Source organism: Anolis sagrei, chromosome 2 (assembly GCF_037176765.1).
Source record: "Anolis sagrei isolate rAnoSag1 chromosome 2, rAnoSag1.mat, whole genome shotgun sequence".
NCBI classification, from domain to species: Eukaryota; Metazoa; Chordata; class Lepidosauria; order Squamata; family Dactyloidae; genus Anolis; species Anolis sagrei.
The window spans coordinates 91,253,166-91,266,239 of NC_090022.1; the positions used below are offsets into that span (position 1 = coordinate 91,253,166).

A 13,074-nucleotide genomic window follows, 5' to 3' on the forward strand; every position below is an offset into this window, starting at 1 on the left:
TCTTTAAGAAGGGCGCCGCCGAGACAGGCAGCCTCCGGCAGGGGAGTTTATCGGGAGCGCGCGCGCGAGGAGGGCTGGCTGGACGGACGTGTGAGGAGGAGGAGGAGGAGAAGGAGGAGGAAGGCTTTGAACCCTCGGCGGGGAGGAGCCTCGCCTCCACTTCCAGGCGCCCCTTCCAGAGCAGGTCACTCCGAGATCCTCGCTCCAAACCAGCCGCCTCACCCCCTTTTTCCTACCCATTCCTCTCTCTCTCTCTCCCTTGAGCTGCAGCCTCGATTTTAGTATTCTTTTGCAAAGTACGAAAGGGGGAAAACTTGCTTTCCCCGTACATGCAGCCGCGGAGCCCTTGGCGGTGCCCCCTCTCGCGCCCCCTTATTCCGAGTGGATTGGGATCTCTAATCAATAAGACACCATAGAGAGAGAGAAAGAGAGAGAGAGAGGCGTATATTGAAACCAAGCAGGCTTCTCGATGGAATAATCACCTTCGCCCTGTGTGTGTGTGTGTGTATCTGTATATAGATATTCCTTTTCAAAAAAGACTCTGCTCGTCCCCAGAAGCCAACGACGGCTGAGCGCCTCTCTCCTCCTCCTCCTCCTCCTCCTCCTCCTGCCTCTGCTCCTTCTTCTCCTCGCCATGGATTCCTTCAAAGCGGGGATGAGCTTGGAGAGGCTTCCGGACGGGTTGAGACCTCCGCAGACTACTTCCCACGATATGGCTTCCAGCTTCCATTTGCAGCGCGCTTCCGAAGGCAGGGAGACGCTGGAGAATTCGGCTAGCGAGTCCTCGGATACCGAAGTCCCAGGTAAGGAGGGGAAACACGCCGGCATCCCCCCATGTTGTTCTGGTGGTGGTGGTGGTGGTGGTGGTTGTTGTTGTTGTTGTTGACGCAAGGAAGGCAAGGGGAAGGGAGGGAGGGATTTCCTCCCAGGGAAAGATCCACCAGATAAGGTTGTACTCGAAAATATAATGAGATCAGATTAAGGTGGAAGAATGCCACTGAATTCATTACCTTCTGAATGGGCGAGAAATTAAAGGTGGAGCTGGATTGTCATATATACGTATATATTAGGAAGTTTCGGAATGCAGCTTACCTGCATTGAATTGCATTATTAGATGAGTCTACACTGCCATATAATCCAGCTCAACGCAGTCAATAAGCATTCTGGAACTGCATTCTATGGCGGTGTAAATAAACCCAACCTTAAATTGCAATCGTATCCTGACTTTGGTGGGAATAAACCACACTGGAAATTATAGGACTCACTTCTGAATGGTGCCAAAACTCATTCTTCCATTCGTTATATACCCAATACTCCCAGGGCCCTTCCACACAGCTATATAACCCAGACTATCAAGGCGGAAAATCCTACAACATCTTATTTGAACAAGATTTTCTGAGTCCACACTGCCATATATTCCGGTTCAAAGCAGGTAATATGGGATTGTATTTCGCTGTGTGGAAGGGGCTAGAGGTCCCTTCAACACTACCATATAAAATATAGATTATCTGCTTTGCACTGGATTATATTGCAGTGTGGACTCATATAAAGCAGATAATGTGGGATTTTATTCAGGTGTGTGGAAGGGACCTCAGTGTCAAGCTGAGTGTTGTCTATACAGAGACACAAACACACAAAACCTGCATCTATATCTATATCTATATCTATTCAGGCCGAGGTTTTCAAAGGCTGCAGTGCAGACACATATCAAACAATTCATTGTAGTACACGCCGCATTATATTGGACTACATTGACCATATAATGCCCTTCAAAGTGCACTATTTGGCAGTGTAGATCCAGCCTGAGCAGCATAAGTGTGAAAAGGTCTGTTTAAAAAAATGCAACAGGAATGGTGGGTTGGGAGATGGGGAAAAAGCCGAGGCAGGAGCTGAATTTCCAGGCCTTTCTATGCTGTCCCATAAAGCACAGAAACTGACTCTGTAGGAAATGTTTCCACAAAAATAAAGAGAACAAAAGGATCCGAGGTGTGCTGATTCTAAAAATGCAGGGAAGGGTTTTGTTGACCATAAGATCGAGTCCAAAGTCCGTGTTGTGGCCAGACCCTTCCGAGGCACAAAAATGTGAATGCGAGATGTGTATCAATCCGACGCGGATTTGCTCAGCCATAAATCCCTACCGAGCTCAATGGAGTTTACTCGCAGGCAGAAGTGCGTAGTGGAGTTGCAGGCGGAAACTTCCATGCCTTAAAACGGCCATTTCTTGGAGGCCTTGGGGACTTTTTGAGGCGGCAATCCCTGCTGCCTGCCCGCCTGGATCGAAGCCGGAGAGATCCTCCTTTCAGGGAGAAAGTGCCTTCCTTTTGAGACTGGAAACACAGAGGCCGAGGCCGGCGCTCAGCAGCAGCCCTTGGATGGAAAGATCCTTCTGCTCACTCCCAGCAGGAAGGCCAGGGGGAAATGGACCGCCTGAGATGAAAGTCATTGCTTTGCTTCCTCCCAAACCGGTGCTGTCCTCTTGGGTTCACTTAGGAAGACACAACCCTGGACATCCTAGAGCCAGATGGCATCTGAACACGGCTTCTCGTCCCAACGAGTTAGGCAGGAAAGTGGCCATAAGGCTGTGCTTTCCTCCGGGTTTGAGTCTAGGCCCATCCTGGGTTCTTTTAACATCATCCTACTACCTCATCACACTAAATCCAGTTTCTGCCTCCTGCAGAATTCTGGGGCTTGTAGTTTATTGAGGCTGTTAAAGGCTCCTCCATAAATTACAAACCCCAGAGTTCTGCAGGAGGCAGAAACCGGATATAAAGTGGATTCATTCTCTGGTGTGATGAGGTCCCGATTAGTAGCCTCTTACTTGGGAGCGAGCCTCGTTGTAATCGACAGGACTCGCATTTGAGGCGACAGCTTTGAAGCGCTTCTCTCTGCCTTCAAAAATCGCAAACATGTCTTAAATGGGTGTCCACAAGAGTGAGAAAACGAAGTGAGTGCGAGTCTGGATCCACACTGCCATAAAATTTATATGATCCAAGTAAATAATCCAGATTATTTGCTTTGAATTTGATTATAGGAATCTATACTGCCATTGAATCTAGTGCAAAGCAGATAATCCGGGTTGTATATGGCAGTGTAGATGGAGAAAATATCTCTCTCTAAAACCAAGCGCGAGTAGAATAAATTTAGACAGAGAGGGGCTGTATAAAGAGTAATCCATCCATATCACTGGGTTGCTGTGATTTTTCCGGGCTGTCTGGCCATGTTCCAGAAGCATTCTCTCCTGACGTTTCACCCACATCTGTGGCAGACATCCTCAGAGGTTGTGAGGCTGTCTGCCATAGATGTGGGTTAAACGTCAGGAGAGAATGCTTCGAAGTATTCTCTCCTGACGTTTGACCCACATTTGTGGCAGGCATCCTCAGAGGTTGTGAGGATGCCTGCCACAGATGTGGGCCAAACGTCAGAAAAGAATGCTTCTGGAACACGGCCACACAGCCCGGAAAACTCACAGCAATCCAGTGATTCCGGCCATGAAGGCCTTCGACAACACATGCATATCATACCACGAGCCAAGGGGCTGGTTAATATCTGCCGAGTGTTGTGTCGAAAGTAGATCTGCAGCATTAGCTCAGCAGAGGGAAAGTTGAGCTCGGTAATAATCTCCCTCTCTACATGACACAAACCTGGCTCGGGCAGAGGCCTGAGCGCCTCGGAATCCCTTTTCTGGACTCGGAGGGAAGGAGGGGGCTCTTGGGGACCCTTCCACACAGATACATGCACACATCTGCGCGGATTTCGGCCCCAGCGGTCAGTCCAAGCGCCTGAAAGCTCACTGGACGTGACTGGGCCTGGGCTGCACGGCGAAGAAGGAGGCCCTGTGTGTGGGGGAAAGGGGGTCGCAGCGCCCTCCCGATCGCGGCCTGTCTCCCGCGCCAGCCACAGAGTCCCTTTCTCTCCGTGGGAGTGGGAAATGGGCAAAGCCGAAGGGGAGGGGGTCCTGCTTGGAAACGGCACCAGTCCAGAGGCCCTGATGGAGGAGGCAGGCCTTGAAGCCGTGAAGGGAGAAAAACAGGCGAAGCAAAGAGCTCGGTCCTCTCCTCTGGAGGAAGGGAAGTGGCAGGAAAGAGGCCACCGGGTGTGTGTAGATATATGTAATATGTAAAGAGTATATTTCTCTGCGTATATAGGAAGAAGCACATGAAAAAATGCATTTATGTTTGTATATATGTGTGTGTGCGTGTGTGTTTATCAGGCATGTGCGAACTTGGGCCCTTTTCCCAGGTGTTTTGGACTTCAACTCCCACCAGGCCTTTTCCTTTTCCTCCTCATCCTCTTAAGCTGGATGCTATGGAATCCTAGGATTTGTAGTTTGGTGAGGCACTAACCACTGGCAGAGAAGTCTGAAGACCACGTTAAAGGCAACTCCTATGATTTCACAGCATTGAGCACTGGGTACTTCATCACACAAGAGAAAAGGAAGGGGCCCGAGGCTGTTAGGAGTGGTGGGAGTTGAAGTCCAAAACACCTGGAGGGCCCAAGTTGGCCCAGGCCTGGTGTATATAATGTGTGTTTGTTTGTGTCTGTGTGTGTATATATATATACAAACATAACGCACACTTTCTATACACATGTGCCTCTTCCTATACACACAGAGACATATTTTACATGTTATGTATACACAAATATATATACAAATATAAGCACGCATACAGGCTTCTGTGTACATATGCGGACAGAAATATACAAACTACACCAAACTGGCTGTAGATGTGTATTTCATCCACCGCTTTATATGAATTTGTAGAGGCGGAGGGTGAGAAACTGGGGCTCGGAAGGGGGCTTGTGGGTAAATGGCCTCTCAAAGCACCAGAAGAAGGCCGTGGCGAGGTCCTCCTGAACCTGCCTTGTCCAAAAGAGCCCCATAATCGCGTCACCGTAGATCACCATGAGCACGAAGGCGCAGAACATTTATACTTGACATATAATGTTAAACACAGACATAAACACCAAGGCAAAAGTAACTTATAGCTGTCTCTTTACGCATGTGTGTGGATGTAGTATGTGTATGTATATACAGACATATGTATATGTGTATAGCAGATTCCCAGATCAGTTTAGTGTTTACACCTTATTTTATTTTTTCCGATTATTTAATATTTAACGTTTATTTAACTTAAGTGATATTTGTCTCTACTGTTCCCATGTAGCACAAATCCTATGTAAAATCATACTACGTGTTTTTGACATTAATATTGAAATCTGAAATAGAGAAAGTCTTTCTAATCAAGGTACATTCGGAATCTTTTTCCCGGTCTCTGTGAGGAGGAGGAGGAGGAGGAGGAGGAGGAGGAGGAGGAGGAGGAGGAGGAGGAGGAGGCAGGAGAGCCTGGGTGTGTGGCGGGAGAGGGACTGGCAGGGCTGGAAATGTCATCTGGACACCTCGGCCAGAGAAACAACAACCCCTTCTTCTTCTTCTTCTTCTTCTTCTTCTTCTTCTTCTTCTTCTTCTTCTTCTTCTTCTTTTCTCCATTTTTCCTCCTCCTTTCCCTTCTTCTTCTCCTCCTCCTTGGTCTTCCTTTTAACGAGGCTGGCGCGTTCAGGCCTTGTTTGCTTTGCCAACCGCGGCCTGGAAAGCGGCAGCCTGGCCCTGGACCGCTTTGGGGTTTCCATTTTACCGCTTGGACTCGACGGGTTGGCTGTCGGAACCCCCAGAAAAGCCAAGGAGGATGTGAAGGGAAGGGAAGGAAATATTGTTGCCCTGGGAAAGAGAAGGAAGAGCGCTTACGCAGCGTGAAAGGAGGAAGAGGATTTCAAGTCCTTTCTGGACTCTGAAACTGGTTCTACACTACCAAATAATGCAGTCCGAACTGTATATTTGGACTGCTCAAAAGAAATTTAGCATAATGCCAAGTTCTTAACTTTGTGGTTTTATTACGCATTTTAACTGTATTCTCAATTTGCTTCTGACGCGATAAATAAACTGTACATTATTATTATTATGTTTATTTAACATAATATCTTTCTTACTATCAGTATAGAGCCATGTAACTGCATTAAACCTGCATTAACCACACAATCCAGTACAAACGACATTGTATTGTTAAAGGCTTTCATGGCTGGAATCACTGGGTTGTTGTAGGTTTCTCGGGTTATATGGCTATGTTCCTGAATCATTCTCTCCTGACGTTTTGCCTGCATCTCACAACCTCTGAGGATGCCTGCCATAGATGCAGGCGAAACGTCGGGTGAGAATGCTTCTAGAACATGGCCATACAGCCCGGAAAACCTACAACAACTCACGAACGACATTATTTGGCAGTGTCGAACCAGTCTCAATGTTTTGTTTCTTTTTCCGGGGAAGCCGGCTCCAGATACAAAGCTAAGGGGATCCTGCACCTTTAAATCCGATACTATTTCGTGTTTATATATTTTTCACGTCCATAGAAACGACAAAGAGGCGCAGGCTTCTCTCTCTTTGGACGTTGTTCCTGATCCAGGGAAATGCAGGACTTTCTCCTCGAATTTCGGTAGCAAAGTCAATCGGTGGTCTTTGAATTTTCACCCGTGGAATGAATAGCCTGGGGGAAAAAGAGCTCCCTTTTTGGAGGGATCGTGGCCCTGCGATTTGGGGCTTTTTGAGACCGGTAAATATGGCTTTTGTTCAGAGGCCCCTTTAAGCGCGGGTTCAACGCCTGCCTTTCAGAAATGCGAAGGCGACAATCCGAAGCAAATGCCCTAGAAAGGTTGGCTTCTAGTAATAGTGTTAAGTCAGGGGATGGAAAGAAAATCCGAGATCCCTGCCGCAGAGGACTCCCTCCGTGGCCGAGAATTGCCAGCCTCTCTGCCATTCCTCTCCTGGAAGGGCATTTGTTTTGATTTTTATTTCACCGCAATGAGAAAGAAAAGGGGCGGGTGCCATCCCGTTGGAACGGAGAGAAAGGACGCAAAAGGAGACCGCGGTGCTTCTTTCCTTCTCGGGGCAAACCGGAGCGAGGAAGCCACCGAAAAACGGCTCGGGCTCCATCCCGATCCATGCCTTCCTGTTTGGAAACCTTTCACTGTTTGGAAACGAGGCTCTCCTGCTTCACTCGCCCAGGTCCCAAGTGAAGCATCGGGTGCAATTGACAGGGAGTCGGTTGGGAGTAAGCGGACAAGGGTCGCTCTCAGGTCTGGAAGCCTTCCCGGCTCCAAGAATGGGCTTTGCATCTATATTGTAGCATGAACAGTGTCTGATCCACTTCAATTGCCCTGACTCAGTGTGACCGAATCCAGGGGTTTGGTGAGGCGCCAACTCTCTTCGGCAGAGAGTTGTAAAACTACGAATCCCAGCATCCCAGAGCACTGGGCCAGGGCAGCCCAAGGGGTGTTGAACTGCATTCCTTCCGCAATATCCATTTACCCTTCCATGTCAACATCCGCCCTTTGCAGGGCTAGTTGGGATATTTGCCCCATATCAAATTCGGCGTTGGAGCAAATGTTAGGCTGGATCTACATTGTCATATAACACATCTTGAACTGGATTATTCCGCAGAGTAGATCCAGTCTTACTTCAACCTAAATGTGTTTCGAGGAGCCAAAACGGCATTGGTCCTCGGTGGCATCATTTGTGACTTTTCCACGACTACGAAAATGTGCCCTTCTCGTTCAAGAGGTAGGCGGGTGTCCTTAACTAGGCAGAAAAAGGTGTGCACTGGGCCCAAGGTAATCCCTTGCGGCCGATTAAGAACAAAACAAAACTCGGAAACATGTCTCGAAACATCCCAGCCCACAAAAGCACTGGTCCTGCTGGAAGGATGGGAGTTGTAGTGAAAGTAAAAACAAAACAAAACAAAACATGGCCAATATCTGTTCAAAGCTCCATTGCTGTCAGCGTGAAGCCAATGTCTCGCCTTTTTCTCTTCGTGGATAATAATCCTGTGTTTGTCTACTCCAGAGTAAACCCCAGGGAGTCCCTTCTAGACAAGCCCTATCTATCCCAGGATCTGATCCCAGGTTTTCTGCTTTAAACCAGTTTATATGAGTCCACACTGTCAGAGACTGTGGGATAAACAGAAAAATTGGGATCAGATCCTGGGATAAAGGGCCTGTCTGGAAGGGCCCAGGGATGGCTGTATCATGTCCTTCAAACTGCAATGTATGGCCAGGGATATCCAGCCAAAGTATTACTAGGTAAACCGGTGTGAGATTGTAAATAGAGGCTTGTGGGTGAAAGCCCCAGGCCTTTGCGGGAAAAATGGGTTCCAATTGCAGCATTTTCAAATAAATGTAAGGCTTTGCTGGGATTTTTTGTGCACCAGAATATACATCTTCACCTTCCGTTTCTCGAATGGAAAACAATTCAAGCGATGCATGTCTCCAGACTCTAGCATTAAAGGGCTGTTGTTGCCTTGTTCGTCTGTAATAACGAATTAAAAGGAAACCCTGGTTCTTGCGCAGATGAAAAACCCACCGAGCGCTACACTCCCCAAATGCCAAAGTAATCACGCATCATTCTTTTGAATTCCCTCTTTATGAAAAAGCCTCCTTCTCCGGATATTTCGCAGCCCTCCCAGCGGGAGGTCGATTTTCTTTTGATATTTGTTATTTTACCCTCCACGCCACGGATAGCCAAATGTCCAAAGGCAACAACACAAACCTTGAGCCTGGTTGAGAAACACCCGCGACGCGGAGTGGGTTTGTTAATGTTTTGCGCCTGTTCCTCAGGGTTTATGTGTGTGTGTTTTAATAAATGGTGCTTATATATATATTAATATATATGTTTTAATAAATGGTGCTTTTATTAATAGCATCTACACTGTTATATATATATATATATATATATATATATATATATATATATATATATATAACAGTGTAGATGCTATTGGTATTTTAATAAATAGTGCTATTATATTATATTATATTATATTATATTATATTATATTATAAGCACAATTTATGAAAATACCAATTGCATCTCCACTGTGTAATTCCTCTGCGTGGAATAAAATTGTGTTCAATAACTTAAATCGAGTGTTAAATTTGGTTTGCTCTTGCTAAAAAAGGCCTTGTAAAGAAAGTTTTGTGCCTGCTGCATAAAAACCTAAAGAATCTATTGTTGAATACTTTTATGACCTGAATCACTGGGTTGTTGTAAGTTTTCCGGGCTTTATGGCCACGTTCAAGAAGCATTCTCTCCTGACATTTCGCCTGCATCTATGGTAGGAATCCTCAGAGATTGTGAGGTCTTATTTTCCTTGTTTCCAACAGACCTCACAACCTCTGAGGATGCCTGCCACAGATGCAGGCGAAACGTCAGGAGAGAATACTTCTTGAACATGGCCATACAGCTCACAACAACCTACAGAATCTAAATAACAGCTGCAGCACCGATGAGGTGTAACTTTCGGGCCCTTCTGCATGGAAGAAAACCTGGGTAGAGAAGGCCCAAAAGGAAGAAGCAACAGTGGAGTGGAGGGGGGGGGGGGTTGGTTCTGTTTTGGTGTTGTTGTTGCTGTTGTTGTGATGATGATGATGATGATGATGATGATGATGATGATGATGCTTAACGTGTGGGCTCCCCGCCTGCTTGCCCCTTCCTTCTTTCTCCAGACAAGGACCGGGTGGGGGTGCCCAAGGGCGGCGAGGACGGGGCGGCGGACGACCCGGCCAAGAAGAAGAAGCAGCGCCGGCAAAGGACGCACTTCACCAGCCAGCAGCTCCAGGAGCTCGAGGCCACCTTCCAGAGGAACCGCTACCCGGACATGAGCATGCGCGAGGAGATCGCCGTCTGGACCAACCTCACCGAGCCCCGCGTCCGGGTGAGCCACGCACCCCCTTCCCCCGTCACCCCCTTCCAGAGACCACGGCTTAGAGGGTGGTGTGGTCTGGCACCCCTTGGACTGCCATGGCTCAAGGCTCCAGACCCTGGCAAAGAAGGCGAAAGATCCCGAGCTGGATCTCTCAGGGCCCTTCCACACAGCCCTATATCCCAGAATATCATGGCGGAAAATCCCACATTATCTGAATCCACACTCAGATAACCCAGTTCAAAGCAGATATTGTGGGATTTTCTGCCTTGATATTCTGGGATATAGGGCTGTGTGGAAGGGCCCAAAGTATTCAGCTTCAGTTTGAAACTGATTATTTGAGTGACCGGAGGAAAATTTAAGGGGGGGGGGGGGAGCACATTTCCTGTTTGGAGGCAAGAAACGCCTCCTGTACCTGTTGGGCCACAGGCCCTTCCACGTAGTTGTATAAAATCCATGGCAGCGTGGACTCAGATAACCCAGTTCAAAGTAGATATTGTGGGTGATCTGCCTTGATATTTTGGGTTTTATGGCCGCGTGGAAGGGCCCTCAGAAGCTATCTATTGGGACCTCATCGCACTACAGCATCTATCCGCTTTAAATCTTGCGGTTTCCTCCGTACTGCAGAATCCTGGGGTTTGAAGTTTAGTGAGGCCCAGGACCTCTCTGCTGAGCAATTAGTTGAAAGGCCCCTCCCTAAACTACAAACCAGAGGAAGCCCCCTCCCCCTCCTGATGGGAGACTCCTGGGGCAGGGAAAGCAAGGTGGAGGGCCCAGGAGAGAGGGCAGGGCTCAAGGGCAGTCCGACTAGAATCCAGTGCTGCTGCTGTTGTTGTTATTGTTGTTGTTGTGTGTCTTAAAATCGCCTTGAACTCAAGGCGACCCTGTGGTTTTCCTGGCAAGATTTGTTCAAAGAGGGTTTCCTTTGGTCTTCATCTGAGACTGAGAGATAATACTAATACTAATACTAATACTAATACTAATACTACTAATAATAATAATAATAATGCATCACACAGTCTTAGAAGCTTGGGAAGTGTTCGACTTGTGATTTTGTGATACGAAATCCAGCATATAGATCTCGTTTGCTGTGACATACTGTGCTTTTTTGTCAGAATAATAATAATAATAATAATAATAATAATAATTTATTTTCTATTCCACCCTATCTCCCTGGAGGGACTCAGGGCAGATTTCAAACATCAAAGGCCAAACACAACAGTACACTCATAATAACTCTTGAGAGAATGTAACTTGCCCCATTCCAGTCTTCCCAGTAAAGTTCTTAGGAGAAATTAGGGATGCCAAATACATACATACATACACTCTTATATATCTCATATATCAATAAAGGGAATATATTGATAAAAGGGAAAGTTGTTTGGGGAAGCTAGGGATGCCCTTTATATGTTTATATAATAATTATATATACACAAACACACACACACACACACAGAGAGAAATTTTAAATACAAGGAATTTGAAAGTTCCAATGTGGACAATTTCAACAGAAAGGAGGAAAACAAAATCTGGCGACCAGTATTTTAAAAACTGTAAAATTAGGATAGTAAATAAAGAACAACATTCTGAAAACAGGAGAACCCCAGTCAGGAAACAATCAGGGCCAGTTAACATCTCCCAACAAAGGATTCCCCCAGGCAAGAATCAGCCAGGCCTTGAAGTTGCAAGGCTTTGCAATGCTAATCAAGGTGATTAATTGCAACATTCACAGTTGCCTCCAACAGACAAGAGATCTTTCTTCCACCCTGGACATTCCACAGATATATAAACCTCCCTTGCTTAGTTTCCAGTATACTTCACAACTTCTGAGGATGCCTGCCATAGCTGTGGGTGAAACGTCAGGAGAGAATGCTTCTGAAACATAGCCATACAGCCCGGAAAACTCACAGCAACCCAATTGAAAAGTTCTTTGGAGAAGTAGGGATGCATCTGCGCGCCTGGAGCCAAGTAGTATAGGGATAGACAAATATAAAATTCCACTTGGCCCTAGATATGGTGAAGCCTTTGCTTCTCCAGAGAACTTTTCTCATAGATAGATAGAGGATAGATGATAGATGATAGATAGATAGATAGATAGATCTCCATTTCCCCCTTCCTATTATTATTATTATTATTATTATTATTATTATTATTATTTTACTGACACAAAAACACAGTATGTCACAGCAAAGGAGATCTATATGCTGGATTTCGTATAAAAAAAACCACAAGTGGAACACTTCCCAAGCGTCTAGAACTGGTTGTTGTTGTTGTTGTTATTATTTACGGGTGGTGTCTCCAGTCATTCCCCCTTCCTTGTGGCTTGGGAAACACAGGACTTGGCCAGGATAGACGTCTTCTAGGATTTATTGTTCTTCCCTGGATTAATTAACGCAGCCATTTAATACCAAGCAGGAAATCTCCTTTTTTCCGGGCAGAGAGGAAACAGAGAGAGAAGGGGGGAGGTGCCGGCATCCGGGTAACGGGGCTTCCAAAATACATTTGCCCCCTCCTTTCCTCGTGGGCACAGGGCAAAGGGGTCGGGGGGGGGCAGAAATGAATGCTAGAAAATTGGGGTTTCTGTGCTTTTCTCCAAGAGAGAGAGTTGGCCCATCCAGGTTCAATGAAATGCTGGGTCTGACCTCTCCGATTGCTAGTCCCAGCCAGAGCAGATCCATTGAATCCATGGCAGTTACAAAAGGGTTGGCCCCAGGAATTGATTCAGCAGACATGGTTCAATTTGATGTAGGACTCTTGTGTTCCAGGGCTGTGAGGAAGGGGCAGGAATCACCAGAGGAGGTCAAAATGTCGTCTGAAAGAAATCCCAAAATATACTCTATATGCCCTCGTTCCCACCGGAGAGAGTTAGAAGGCGTTGCGGGTGTTTGATTCAAACTGACCGGGAGCTTCTGGGAAGTGTGAACTTGAAAAGTAACATTTTAATTCTTGTGTGTGTATACTCACACACACACAGGACTTAAAATTTTACTTTTCAAGTTCTCACTTCCCAGATATAGGTGTGTATACACACACACACACACACACACACCTTTATCTATAGAAAGAGCAGGCCTGTGTCTTGGATAAGTCAGATTTTATTTCCAGGTTGTGCTCAAACTAAACAATAATGTGGGAAAACTAATGTTAGGTTTCCTTTCTAATAATAATAATAATAATAATAATAATAATAATAATAATAATTCGAAAATACATCACACAGTCCTAGACGCTTGGGAAGTGTTCGACTTGTGATTTTGTTATACAAAATCCAGCATATAGATCTCATTTGCTGTGACATACTGTATTTTTGTGTCAGTAAAATAATAAT

General features: G+C 46.2%; 1 protein-coding gene across 2 annotated transcripts in view; it reads left to right on the forward strand.

Annotated features, from left to right (window-relative positions):
- PITX1 (paired like homeodomain 1) overlaps positions 1-13,074 on the forward strand; it is a 67,854-nt gene that overhangs the window by 41,328 nt on the left and 13,452 nt on the right. For both annotated transcript variants that reach the window (XM_060765302.2, XM_060765301.2), the window contains exons 2-3: positions 556-803; positions 9,550-9,758. In XM_060765302.2, coding sequence (XP_060621285.1) covers positions 635-803; positions 9,550-9,758 — 378 coding nt within the window. In that variant the 5' untranslated portion in view covers positions 556-634. The remainder of the gene's footprint in view (positions 1-555; positions 804-9,549; positions 9,759-13,074) is intronic.